Raw genomic sequence first — 12,276 nt, 5'->3', positions numbered from 1 at the left:
CTGCACATCTGGTAACAGCAGGGAAAAGCACAGCCCCTGCTTTTCACGCACAATCCCAGTCTACCTGTTATTATTGTCTGGGCTCCAGCAGTGGACCTGGAGCCAAATGCTGGGGTGATTTATTCCTTGCTCAGTATAATTCCATTTACTGAGTGGAGTTATTTAGTCATTGCAAAATTCGGCCCAGTTATTTTCATTTGGACATTCTTCTTATTTTCATAACCATGCCCCCTGAAATGCTAGCCCTGCCATCTCCAGAAAGAGCCATTTTCTGCAGCAGGGCCAACCCAGCATTTGGAAAGAAACCATATGCTGGCATCCAACTTCTCCTGCATTATTTGGCTGAGTTCTGGAGATGATGCTGATGCTCATTTCGAGATCAGCCCCCAAATGTTTATGTAGGCATCGAGCAGAGGGCAGGAGATGGAGCACACATCCATAGGGACTCAGACATGGGAGGATGAGGAGTGGAGTGTGATTCCACAGTCCACTGTCGAAGAAAACTCTTTGCTATTGTTTGTCCTAAACCTGCTGTCTGCTAACTCATCCGGTGCTCCAGCCCAGTGTTCTCAGAAATCATGAACAAGCTCTTTATCAATCTTCTCAAACTGCTCAAGAATTCCTGCAGCTGTCTCCTACCCTCATTTTATTTTCTGAACTCTAAGGCCCCACACTATTACATCTCCACCCTGCCTTCACTGAAATACCTTTTTATGGAAACAAATGAACCAACACAAGAAAACACAGGTTTTTCTGTTACTGGCCTATCCTCTCTGAGGGTTCATTTTCTTCCCCATTCCAAAGAATGGCCAAAGACTTCCTAGTGAGCCTCCTTCATTCAACATGATCAGCAAAGTTGCTAGAAGCAGTTTCTAGCCTGCAGCATCAGCATCATGCCCCCTTGCAGTTGTTTGCCCAGTCTGTATGAAGTTTGATGACAATTCTCATTAATCTGCTGTCTACCTCATCGGCTCTCCCAGCCTGCATTCCTAAAGCCAATCCTGCATCTAAAGCTGGGCAGAAATCAGGGGCAGTCCTGTCCTTTCCCTGTTTTATCTGTATGATAAAAACACAGAGGGACACTTCACCAATATAGACACAGTCATAAAACTAACAGCTGAACTCCTAAAGGTAGCGGATTTGTTGTTTGGGGCTCGTTTTCTGGGAAAGGGAGGAGCTGATTGGTAAGTCTCATGCTTATTTTGGGAAGCAAACAAAAATGTCACAGAACAATATCAATACGCTTCCTAACTAGAATAAGCAGGCAACGCTGCAACTCGTTTCCTTGAATCCCTGGGTGCTCCCCATGGCAGATGGTGAAGGTGAAGGAGATCAAGAGCCAGCTGTCCCATGTACCTTCTCAGGCAGAATGGCCACATACAGCTTCTCTCAGAGGTCAGGTATTTTCACCACCAATGCGTGGTGCAGTCAATATAATAGAAGGAAGGGATTTCATCCAGAGGGAACTGGACAAGCTGGAAAAGTGGATCTGTGTGAACCTAATGAGGTTTAACAAGGCCAAGTGCAAGGTGCCACACTTGGGTTGGGGCAATCCAACCCAATGCACAGGCTGGGAGAAGAGCTCTTTGAGAGCAACACTGCAGGGAAGGACTTGAGGTTCTGGTGAATAAAACCTGGACATTAACCAGCTTATAACCAGGAGGGAGACAAACTTTTTACATGGTCTAACAGTGATAGGACAAAGTGGGATGGCTTTAAACTAAAAGAGCAGAAATTTAGGTTAGATGTAAGGGGGAAATTCTTTACTCAGAGAGTGGTGAGGCACAGGTTGCACAGAGAGATCTCTGGAGGTGTTCAAAGCCAGCTTGGATGGGCAGCCTGATCTGGTGGGAGGCAGCCCTGCGCATGGCAGTGGGTTGGGACTAAATAATCTTTAAGGTCCTTTCCAACCTAAGCTTTTCTATGATTCTATGTTCTTCCCTTCCATGCCACCTCTCCCTGCACCTTAGTTTGCCTTTACTTCAGGTACAGTGAAAAAGCTGTTCTGCCTTGCTGCCTTTCCCAAAAGGCTGGAAAGCAGAGCTCAAGCTCCCTCAGCCATTTGAGGCTGCTGTGAAAAGAGACAAAAATGGGTCTTTAACAAGCATGGGCAGGACCTCCAAACATTTCTCAAAGGGAAAACACAGACTTGCCAGAAGCCAGGACTAAAAGTAACAAGCACATAAACATCCTTCACGCAGCTCTGAGCTAGCCAAGAGCCATTCCACAAGTGAGCTGTGTTCTCTCCCTCCCTCACTGCCTTTTTGCCAGTCCCCTTCCCTCCTGCCCAAGAAAGGTCATTTTCTTCACAGGCAGGGAAATCTTCCACAACAACACAGTTTTAAATCAAGCCAAGGAAGAAAACTTCCCTTTCACCAGCTCCTAATAAATGACTTCAACCTCTTCGATGCAAGTATTTCCAAACAAAGAATCCCTGTTCAAGACAAAGCTGTAAATTACTGCAGCCAATCTTGCTTTGTTTGAAACCAGACCCAGGAGGACCTTGCTCATCTATGTTCCAAAGCAGTCTTCTGCTTCAAAGGTCTTCTGCTGCTCCCTACAAGCACTTGGTGGCTGAGGGAAAACCCTTTCCCATGTCCTTCCAGGAGCTCAGCTCCCCAGTGCACCTGGGAGACATTTGCAGGGCCATGCAAAGCTGAGGGGTGCCCAGGACATTGTAGAATTTCATGCCAGCTTGTGAACGTGCTCAGAAACATCAGCACAAAGCTCGAGTTGCTAAGGGAAAGGGACCAGAGCCAGGCTGGCACCACCGTGGCCAAAATCAGGAGCTGACTCCATGCTAACACCAGGGTAAAACGACCCAGGTCAGAAGCTCAATAGCCCTGAAGCTATTTCTCTGACACTAGAAACACCGATGTGACTCTGACACCGCAATTAGGAGCTGTGCAGCTTTAAGGCACGATTCCCTGTCCCCTGGCACCGGTTACACTAATTGCACTCATTAAATACCCAGAGGAGCCCTGCTCCATGCTCACACTCTCAGGCAGCTGGAGCTGAGGCGCAAAGCCGGCTGGAGGCAGCACCAGAGCTGTGCTCAGCGCCTCGCTGGGGCAGCTCAGAAAGCCCAGGACCACGCGCTCTGCTCTTTCTCTCCCCGTGTTCCCCACTCCCTCCCACGAAGATGCAGGCTGCCAGAGCCCTCTCGCCGAGTCCCGGCTCTGCCGCACAGCACCTCTGTGTGCTTTAGGCTGTGTGCTGCTGAAGGGAACGGAACGCTCAGCCCACATCTGCAGCCTGGGCTGCGGGTGGCAGCCTCGGCAGCCTTTGATGCAGTCATTAGCCTCAGCGAAGTGAATTTAATGCAGTGGTTTTGCAGCCCTTACAGGACGGATGTCCACGGCTCTAAAAAAAACATGGTAAGAGGAACCTTCAGAATTCAGTGAGGTGGCCTGGCACTCAGTGGGGCCACTCTGGGATGGAACTAAAGCACTTTGTGCTTCTCTGCTGCCCAGGGCAGAGTGCTGGGCAGGGAAACACCAGCCTGCAGAGGGCATCTTCCATTTGCAAGTTATTTGCTTTGAGAAGAAGAAGGAAGTTCTTAACAAGAAACTACTGAAGAGGAACTTATTCAGCCTAAACACTGGGATGGGGTTCTTACCTTTGTATTAATATCCAGCACGTTCTGTCTCTCAAAACCACTGCTTCTGACCATCCTGCTTCTTGAAGCTGGAAGCCGCTCTGTGTGCAGGTTGGGCATCGAGGGCAGCCAGGGGCAGCAGGCTGATGAAAGAGCAAGCTGGGGCTTATACACCGTGGGCAAAGCTTACTGTTTACAGCCTACCCCTCCTGCCTGGCCAGGTTGGCTCTTGCATTGCACAGGATACTGTAAGACTCTTCTGGTACTCAGAGAACTTGCGGCAGGACCTGCCCAAAGGAAGCTTCCCCATCCTGCTGCTGTCCCTCAGCTCCAAGGCAGAGGCAGCTCTGAGCATGGCACCCCAGCAGCCCTCAGCCACTCTGTGGTGGGTGCCATACAACCCACTGGGCTGCTCCCGGCCCTATCTGTCACACTCACCTGCACTCCTGCCACCAACGGTGTGGCTGCACCCAAAGGCAGGACATAAGGAACCTCCTCTCCACCTCTAACTGTAGAGATGTATGTCAGAGGCTCCCAACCCACTACTAGGGGTAACCCCAGTATCTGGGACGATCACAGGGCCCAAGGGGAGCTGCTGGCACAGGGATGCTGCCACTGGACAGAGGAATTACAGCAAGGAGATTCCCAGTCCTGTGATCTGCCTCTCACTCTGCAGAGAAATACATGATTAGAGACTGGGAAGCCTCACACACACTCATGCACCCTGAAGAGTCAAAGAATTCACTTTCGTCCCACACCAAAACCCTGTGCCCATCAGCTCCAGGTGAATCTCACCCCCCTGCTGTCAGATGACAGCGACAGGATAGGAGCCCGAGTCGGCCCCAGGTACTGAATCCGTGTGCAGCACTGTACAGCTGTGGGCAGGGAAAAGGAATGGAAACCCTCGGATGAGAGCAGAAAGTCAACGTACCGAGACACGAACTGCACCCGCCCGGCTGTGGCAATGCTTTTGGGCACAGCCAGTTCCAAGCGGTCCTTAAGCTCCAATCCAATCGAACACAACCGTCTTAACAAAGCCAACGAAGCTGCGTAAGATCATCCCGCAGCCCATCTCCGTCCCGTCGGTGCAGCCGGCACCTCCGCGAGCGGCAGCAGCAGCAACAGCGAGGGCAGGGCAGGGCATCGCAATAAGGACGGCCCGGGGGTACTGTGCAAATATATCGGATTTTATTACTCTTTTATGGAAATAATAACAGACATTCAGGTAGAAACATATTAAATTAACGCGGTCGACAGTTTAAATGCAAAAATAAATATAAAGTCCGGCAGCTCAATGCATCTAAAACAGCTCATTTCTTCTAACGGATAGAAAAGATTTTTTTTTAATTTTTTTTTTTTTTTGTCTTTTAGACGGAGAGTTTCGTACAATCAAATAGAAACGAAGGTACAAGCGCTTTCTCAGAAAACACCGCGACCCGGCAGGCGGCGGAGCCTCGCACCGCCGGATCCCCGCCGTCACCGGGAGCAGTCCGCGGGCCGGGCCGGGTCTCGCCGAGCCGGGCCAGGCAAAGCCGAGCAGCCCCTCAGAGGGCCGAGTCCGAGTCGCTGGAGTCGAGGCTGTTGCGCAGGCGGCAGCTGCCCAGGCGGTCCCGCTGCAGGCTGAGGTTCTGGGTGCTGCGCCGCAGGCACTCCAGCGACTGCAGGAAGGACTTCTTGGCCTTCTCCTCCTCCATGGGGGACACCCCTTCTTCCTCCACCTCCTGGATCTCGTCGAAAGTCACCGGCTGCGTCTTGAAGCGCGACTGCCGCGGCCGCCGCGCCTTGCCGCGAACGGGTCGGGCCGGCCGGGCGGGCGGCGGAAACTCCTCGGCCACGCTGACGAAGTGCGGCATCACCGCCTGGTAGCTGGAGCAGACGCCCAGCAGCTCGGCGGGCTTGGCGGCCATCCTGCCGCCCGCGGGGCCGCCCGCCGCGGGGGCCGGGGCCGGCGGCGCGGGGGGAGCTGCCTCGGCCGTGCCGGGCAACGGGGCCGGAGCGGAGAGGTGAGCGGCGGACGCGGAGCGGACGCGCTGCGGAGCCGAGGAGCGGTCGACAAGCTGCGCGGTGCCGAAAGAGATGCGGTGCCGGGCGATCAGGGGCGATCAGATGCGGTGCGACGCGATGCGATCCAAGCGCGTCCCGCCTGCCTCTGCTGAACCGGCTGCGCCCGCCGCCGTTATATAGAGCGACGGTGCCCACGCGGGAGCATGCTCGGCGGCGGCGGAGCCCACCCGCGGCCCCGCCGCCTGGCACCGCCCCGGTCCCCCGCCCCCGGCGCCGCCTCTCCTCCACCGCCCCCCGGCCGCGGGGGAACGGGGCGCTGCGAGCGCGGGGCAGCGCGCCTCGATCCGCACCTCCCGCGGCCCCCGAGCTGAGAGCCGCGGGTCCAGCGCTCAGCCCCGCAGCGCTGCGCTCAGGGCAAGCCCAGCTCTGGACCGGGATAAGACGCCCCAACGCCACAATAAACTACAGCGATCGCATAGTACTACTCCATAGCAGATCTCCTCCCACTTCTGCCCCTTTTGACGTGGTTTAATAAGCAGGGTTAGGTACCTGCTTCAGCGTGACCCCACGTCCGCTTATCTGAGGGAACCTAAAATTTTCCACTCCCCTCAGCCTCGGCCGCACGGGTGATGCACAAGCAGAGCAGCAGACAAGAAATGGCATACACTAGCACTGAGCCGAAACAAAAGCCCGCAAGTGAGCAGAGGCTGCAACCACACCTTGAAGCCAGTCAGGCCAAGGGGACACGGTCATAGAAAGTCATCAACATGAGGCAACATAGGGCAGGGATGGGGACAGAGCTAGGGGGAAGCAGAGAAGGAAAGCAGGAGGGAGGTAGAGCCTGATGTAGCTCAGCTGTTCCCTGTGCAGAGCCGATGTGAGAATACACCACTAAGACACCCTCTGGCAGCTTCACCCACACAGAACATTGCTGAGGCCTGGTAAGGAGCTGAGCAATGGCAGCCCCACTGCAGCCTGGCTCCAGAACATGGACATGGGGCTGGAAGCAAGGTATGGGCAGCACAGGAAGCACTGCCAGTGCTAAGGCAACGCTTCAGCTTCAGCATGAGGAGGCATCTGGCTGCAAGCAAGCGGCTCGCTCCTTGGCTGCTTGCAGCAGCCTCAGGGCCAGGCTTAGTCTGAAGCCTTTGTACTGGGAGATACAATTAACTTTAAAAGCGAACAAGCTTTTGGTTGATCTCAGTGGCTAAATGTATCCCCTTAGCCCTTGGCACACAACAAGGACTTACAGTAGGCCAATCCCTGGATCTCGGCTCTGCCATCACAACCACACCAGGGACAGAGCTATCGTCCAGGGGTCTTTGGGGCTGAGCTCTTCCCTGCAGCAACCCAGATGCTGCCCACACCAAGCCTGGTGAATGCAATCTGCACTAGCAATGGCCTCGGCACCAGAGGATCCCAGGCCTTGCTGAGAAATTCAGCACAAGCAGCCCCAGTCCCAACTGCCCACTGAGTTCGTTCAGCACAAACACAGAAGTTTTCTTTCAGGTACCTGAACAGGCAGGAGTATAAAAGGTTCTGGGAAATTCCAGTGTTGAGTTGGAGAAACATCACCATGGCAATAACCAGGAAGCCTTAAGTTTTTAGTTGAGACAATTTGGAAAAAAATATCCTGTGACATAATCCCCCCAAGCTAGGCCTGCAACGCGCTAATGTAACAACTATATTTATTCCGGTGGCTTAAATCATACCTTTAATCTGGGTGCTCCCAGGGTTGAAATGCGACCTCACTGCTGGGATGGCAGAGCCCGCTGCCAGGGGGCTCCCATGGAGGAGGGTTCTGTCTCACATAGTGAAGAGCTGAGGTCATCCCTGTGCACATGGCCCCGGTGCTGTGGGAATCCACACCTCTCTGACAGGGCATACAGGCTGCAGAAGGCCCATTGGAAGCCTGACTGGAGCCTGCTGGCTGGAGATGCACAGCCACTGTAGCAAGCAGGCAGCAGCACCCCAGATGTGCTGAACCCCAGTGCACTGAGCCTGCTGCTCCCTCAGTCAGCCTGCAGCACGATCTGACTTCTCATGTACTTCATGCCATCGTAACCTGAAACGTTTCTTTCTACCCATTGGACAATATAGACACTGGAAAGTTTGCATGTATTAATGCTCCACACAGAAATGCGCTGCGTTATTCTCTGCTTTGAATTATTTTAGTTATAAAGCCATAGCTGAAGTGAAGCCAGTATGTCAGTAGCAGCCACAGGATAACAGCGTTTTTGCTGTCATCACACTACTTCTAATTAATGGGGTAATAAAGCTCTTTGTTTTCAAAAAGAGCTGCAAAATGTTCCCTGACGGAAACTGCTATGCTGAGTTTCCTCTGTTTGGGCTGATGGGGTCAGGGCAGGCTGCAGCTCCTCCAGCACTGCCACAGACACAGCAGCATGCGGTGTGTGGGGATACACCATGGGAGCACGGCTAGACAACAGGAGCTGATATTTGGGGGGATCTGCTGCTTCAACAACAAAGCTGTGCTGTTAGCTCATGCAGACACCAATTGCTCTGAACATTCCCATTGCCTTTGGTACAAATCGCAGGTCCTTGGGACAAAGCTGAGCTGTCAGCTTCCATGGCTATACCTGCTCACGTATTTCTGTGTCTAATGGGTACTGCGATACAACCAATTAAGCAGTTTGCATTTCTAGTTCAATAACACACCTTGTAGCTGATGAAGTGCAGGCTGCCCCAGGTTGAAAAACTTGAAAAATGTTTTTCTCTCGTGTTTTAAATTCTTCTGGTTTAAAACCCTGAGCTGGAGCCACACGTGGGATTCCAACATTCCAACTATCAACTCCCAGTTCCTTCTGTGGCTACAGACACTGCAGGGAATCCATCTGCTTCAGAAGAAACTTCCTCTTTCCCCTCCTCTTTCCTTTTAAGCCTGTTTGTAAGTAATTGAGACAGAAATCAGCTTCATTCTAAGGATAAAAACACCAGAACTGTGTTGTGCTGGCAGAAATGGCTTTTGGTTGAGTACCATCCAGCTGGGTGATCCCCAGGACCTGAAGTCTTGCTCACCCATAGAAAAACCCTCCTAAGCGATTGGAGCACAAGGTGGCTCTGTTCCTCTTGGGGAACCTAAGGCAAGTGGCAGCCCGGTGTGACAGACCTCCACGCTCTGTATTCTGATAACAGCCCTTGATTTACTTCCCCCACTTCCTTCACTTAAAGCAAAGGAAAGATGCATCAAACCCATCTTCTGGCCGCCCAGAGACACATCCTCATGGTGTGGGGAGCCAGAGAGCTGCCAGCCAGTCTGGGTGCTGCTCCCACAGGGAGATCACACGGCACTCTAAAGCTGCACGGAATGGTGCACAGGAAGAGGAGGTAAATCAAACAGGTCAGCAAGCGAGAAAGCCCACATCTGTCATCCTACTGAGCGATGGCCCTCTGGGAAGGGCCCATGTTTTTACAGAGACCTGCTGGTGAGCCACTATGTGGTATTTACGAGTCACTCCCAGGCATGTCAAGAGAAGGAGTGATAGCTGCAGGATCCCAGCAGCAGTGAGGTGCAGGAGGACAGGCCGGTGAGCTGCAGTTTAAACAAATGGCATCGGTTACTATGGAAACCTTGAGCATTTACAAGAAGCACTTCAAAAACAAAACAGAGTGAGGCAGATTTCATATCCAATCTGAAAATGTTTATGACCAGAAAAGGCAAAGCGGGTGTTAAACGCTTTTTAGCTAAGTCAATAGCAGCAGTACTTGACAAGGAGGCATTATGGATTCGCAGCACCCATCCCAGGGCTCCTATCCGAAGCCCCCAGGAGAGCAATCTTCTGCACTCAGCCAGTGCTGCAGTACAAATGTTCTGGCTCCTTAACCCCTTCCTGGCACCCCATCTCTCTCTCAACAGCTACTGGCAGAAGCAGATTTCAGGTAGCTATAACTTAATCCATTAGTCATGACAAGTGGAAAACATAGAGCTAGAATTAATCTGATGTGAGAGAAATAAAACAACGGATTGCTTTAAAGTCAATGAGAACTCTAAATCCTACGTAATCACCTTTTTCCTGACAGAAATGATGAAATTTACTGTTGTTTTTAAACAGAACGTGCTCAGATCAAGCAGCTGTGGCCCAACAGCACGGTATTTAACCAGCTGTACTAGAGCTTTATCAAGAGCTTATGCTTGAACATTCAGGTATCCCATGGTTAGATGGCTACTGCAAGTAGTGCAGAGACATAGATTCCTGATATCACCGTGGTTTATTAATAATGCTACTGCTTATGTATGTGTTAAATGAACAACAAAACGAACTATGGATGGAACAACCCTGTGCACCAGTCACAAGGCGGTTGTTTTGTTTGGCTGGTTTGTTTTTGTTTGCTGTTTTCTGTTTCTTTGTTAAGAACAGCTCCATTCTGCATATTCTCTAGGGGCAAAAGACCACACTCTATCTTTACCAAAGACAGCTTCTAACATCTACCCCTGACCACCAAGCCTGAGAGTTGTATATTGGAAAACGTGGCGGTTACTTGGAAAAGGCAATCTGTAGGAAAACCACAGGCAATGAATGGTCTCGAGGAATGCAATTTTTCAGCTTACCGTGGAAAAGACTCTGCTGAAGTTCATATTCTGCTGGGAAATAACACTTCACAATGAAGAAACAGGAAAAAAGTAAAGGCGCAGTTGAAACCTGCTACATCACACACCTGCTGTTGGGAGTGTATGAGAAACAACTAGAGATCAGCGGGAACAAATAACATAGAAGTAGGGTTGGAACAGCAAATGGCTACAAAAGGCAGTTTGGGAGAGATGGCAACAACACCATGTTGGAAATACAGAAAATGAAGTCCAAAAGCACTCCATAGGCAAAGCGGCTCCTAACATCTGCTCCACCAGCTCATAAGGGCAGACAACTTCATGCTTTATTCTGGTGAGAACAGCAAAAACAAAACTGTCCAGGAAAAATCCCCTCTCTGAATCCTTTGTGTATGTAAAAACATTCGGTTTGGGATCAACCCAACAGCCCTGCAACACATTCTACTTTAAATTACTGTCACGAATTCTGAGTTTAAAACTTTTTTTCAATAAGCTTTTGGCTGGGAATGCTGTACTGTCAAAACAATTCTAGGAAGGAAGTAAAGCCTCATGACTGGAAAATAAACCTCTGGATAGCGCCTTTCGGAGGCACTGTTTTCAAATCCACTTAATGAGGGAAAAAGTTCCTTCAGCTATCTAAAAGTTGGACACTCTACACATTTAACATCTTAAATGAACATCACACTGTGCACTTGATTCCAACAGCAGAAACACCTGAAATTTTCAGTCTGGCTGATTTCCCATGAAAAATCAAGCCTTTTGGTGACACTAAACAGCACCAGAAGCAAGAACCACGAGAGTGCTTGCAGTATTAAGGAACAAATCTCTGCAAAGAAAATGTCCCTGCAGAAAGACCTCCTGAGGAGATGTGGGCTGAAATCTCCTCTGCTCTAAGCCATTTCCTGCTGTTCCGGCGGGCAGGAGGCCACAGTTTGCTGCCACCTGGCTAGGAGACATTCTGGGAGGAGGTGGGGGGGAGGAAGGAAGGACCCACAACACCCAACACCCCATCTGGCGTGAAGAAACCTGACCTCTGTGCCAACTGTTCCCCTTGCAGGACAGGGGGAGGAAGGACGCAACATGCCTTCTTCCCTCTGCCACTGATGTGGAAAAGCAAGCAGCACACAGGGGACAGCAGCGATAAAACGACATCGCCCCAGGAGAGAAATATGGGATACGGCAATTCTCTTGTAAATTGTTTTATTTTGGGGGCAAACCTTTGTCTTCTCACAGCTCAGAGCAAATAAACTAAACAATTTGCTAACATTATAAACTGGAGCTGAGAAAGTAAGTGAGAAACTGTTTTTCCTCAGCACAGCCCTGTCATCAGTTACACACCAGGGCTTCACTGAATTCAAACCAGTTGCCATTTCCATAGGCTAAAGTTTGGGGATTTAAAGGTTCCCAGTAGCCTTCACCTACTAGTCGCTCTAGCAGCATGACTACAGGTAACACAGCGTGAACAAATGCAGCTTGTCTGAGCTGACAGATGCTAAAATGTTGCCTTGTCAAAATACCTGGAAAAGTCTGCAGAGCAACTTGGTTAAGGGAAAACACTCTCTATAAGAACTGCCAAAACTGGGCATGCATATGGGGTAATAAAGTATCAGTTACCCAAACAAAATAAACATTAAAGGAAACAGCCGCCTGCTTCAATGCTTGCTCTCAGGAGGTACATCACAGAGCCTGGAACTTAGACTCAAATTGAAGGAATTAACATCAAATTGAAGATATATTTCCAAAAACATATTTCTGTAAGAACTGGGATGAAAGAGGAGACATTATTAGATAATGAAGCAAGTTTTCTAACAGCATTCATTCCTTTTAGAAGAATAAGCTGTGTCTAAAGCCATAAGGCAATTCAGATAAAGAAGTTGTTAACAAATTTGGCTGATACACGTGGAATTAAAGAGCTCGACAGCCTGTCCTGGAGGCTCAGCACCTTAACATACAGGCATAACTGAGTACTGACAACCTGACCACTCCTGTCAAGTAACAAACTTTAACTGCAGAAAATGCTCGCTAACAGAAGACAGACATCTTTCTAACACCAACTTACTCCCGCACCAAAGAGGTTTTCTAACGTGTTACACAGCATTGAGTATTT

The 12,276-nt window shown here is 50.4% G+C and overlaps 1 protein-coding gene across 1 annotated transcript; it reads right to left on the bottom strand.

The window, feature by feature from the left end:
• Nucleotides 1-4,764: 4,764 nt before the first annotated feature.
• Nucleotides 4,765-5,841, bottom strand: C5H11orf96 (chromosome 5 C11orf96 homolog). Its single transcript, XM_072338456.1, has one exon. The coding sequence runs from the start codon at nucleotides 5,503-5,505 to the stop codon at nucleotides 5,143-5,145; it is 363 nt and encodes a 120-aa protein (XP_072194557.1). The 5' UTR covers nucleotides 5,506-5,841; the 3' UTR covers nucleotides 4,765-5,142.
• Between the last annotated feature and the right edge of the window lie 6,435 nt (nucleotides 5,842-12,276).

This window comes from Excalfactoria chinensis, chromosome 5 (genome assembly GCF_039878825.1).
Source record: "Excalfactoria chinensis isolate bCotChi1 chromosome 5, bCotChi1.hap2, whole genome shotgun sequence".
In the NCBI taxonomy this organism is placed as follows: Eukaryota; Metazoa; Chordata; class Aves; order Galliformes; family Phasianidae; genus Excalfactoria; species Excalfactoria chinensis.
Note: the sequence above shows the minus strand (reverse complement) of the source record. Positions and strands in the feature narration are given on the sequence as shown.

Bases quoted from the DNA above. Each gene is read 5' to 3' on its own strand.
- C5H11orf96 (XM_072338456.1), bottom strand. From the start codon at position 5,505: ATGGCCGCCAAGCCCGCCGAGCTGCTGGGCGTCTGCTCCAGCTACCAG.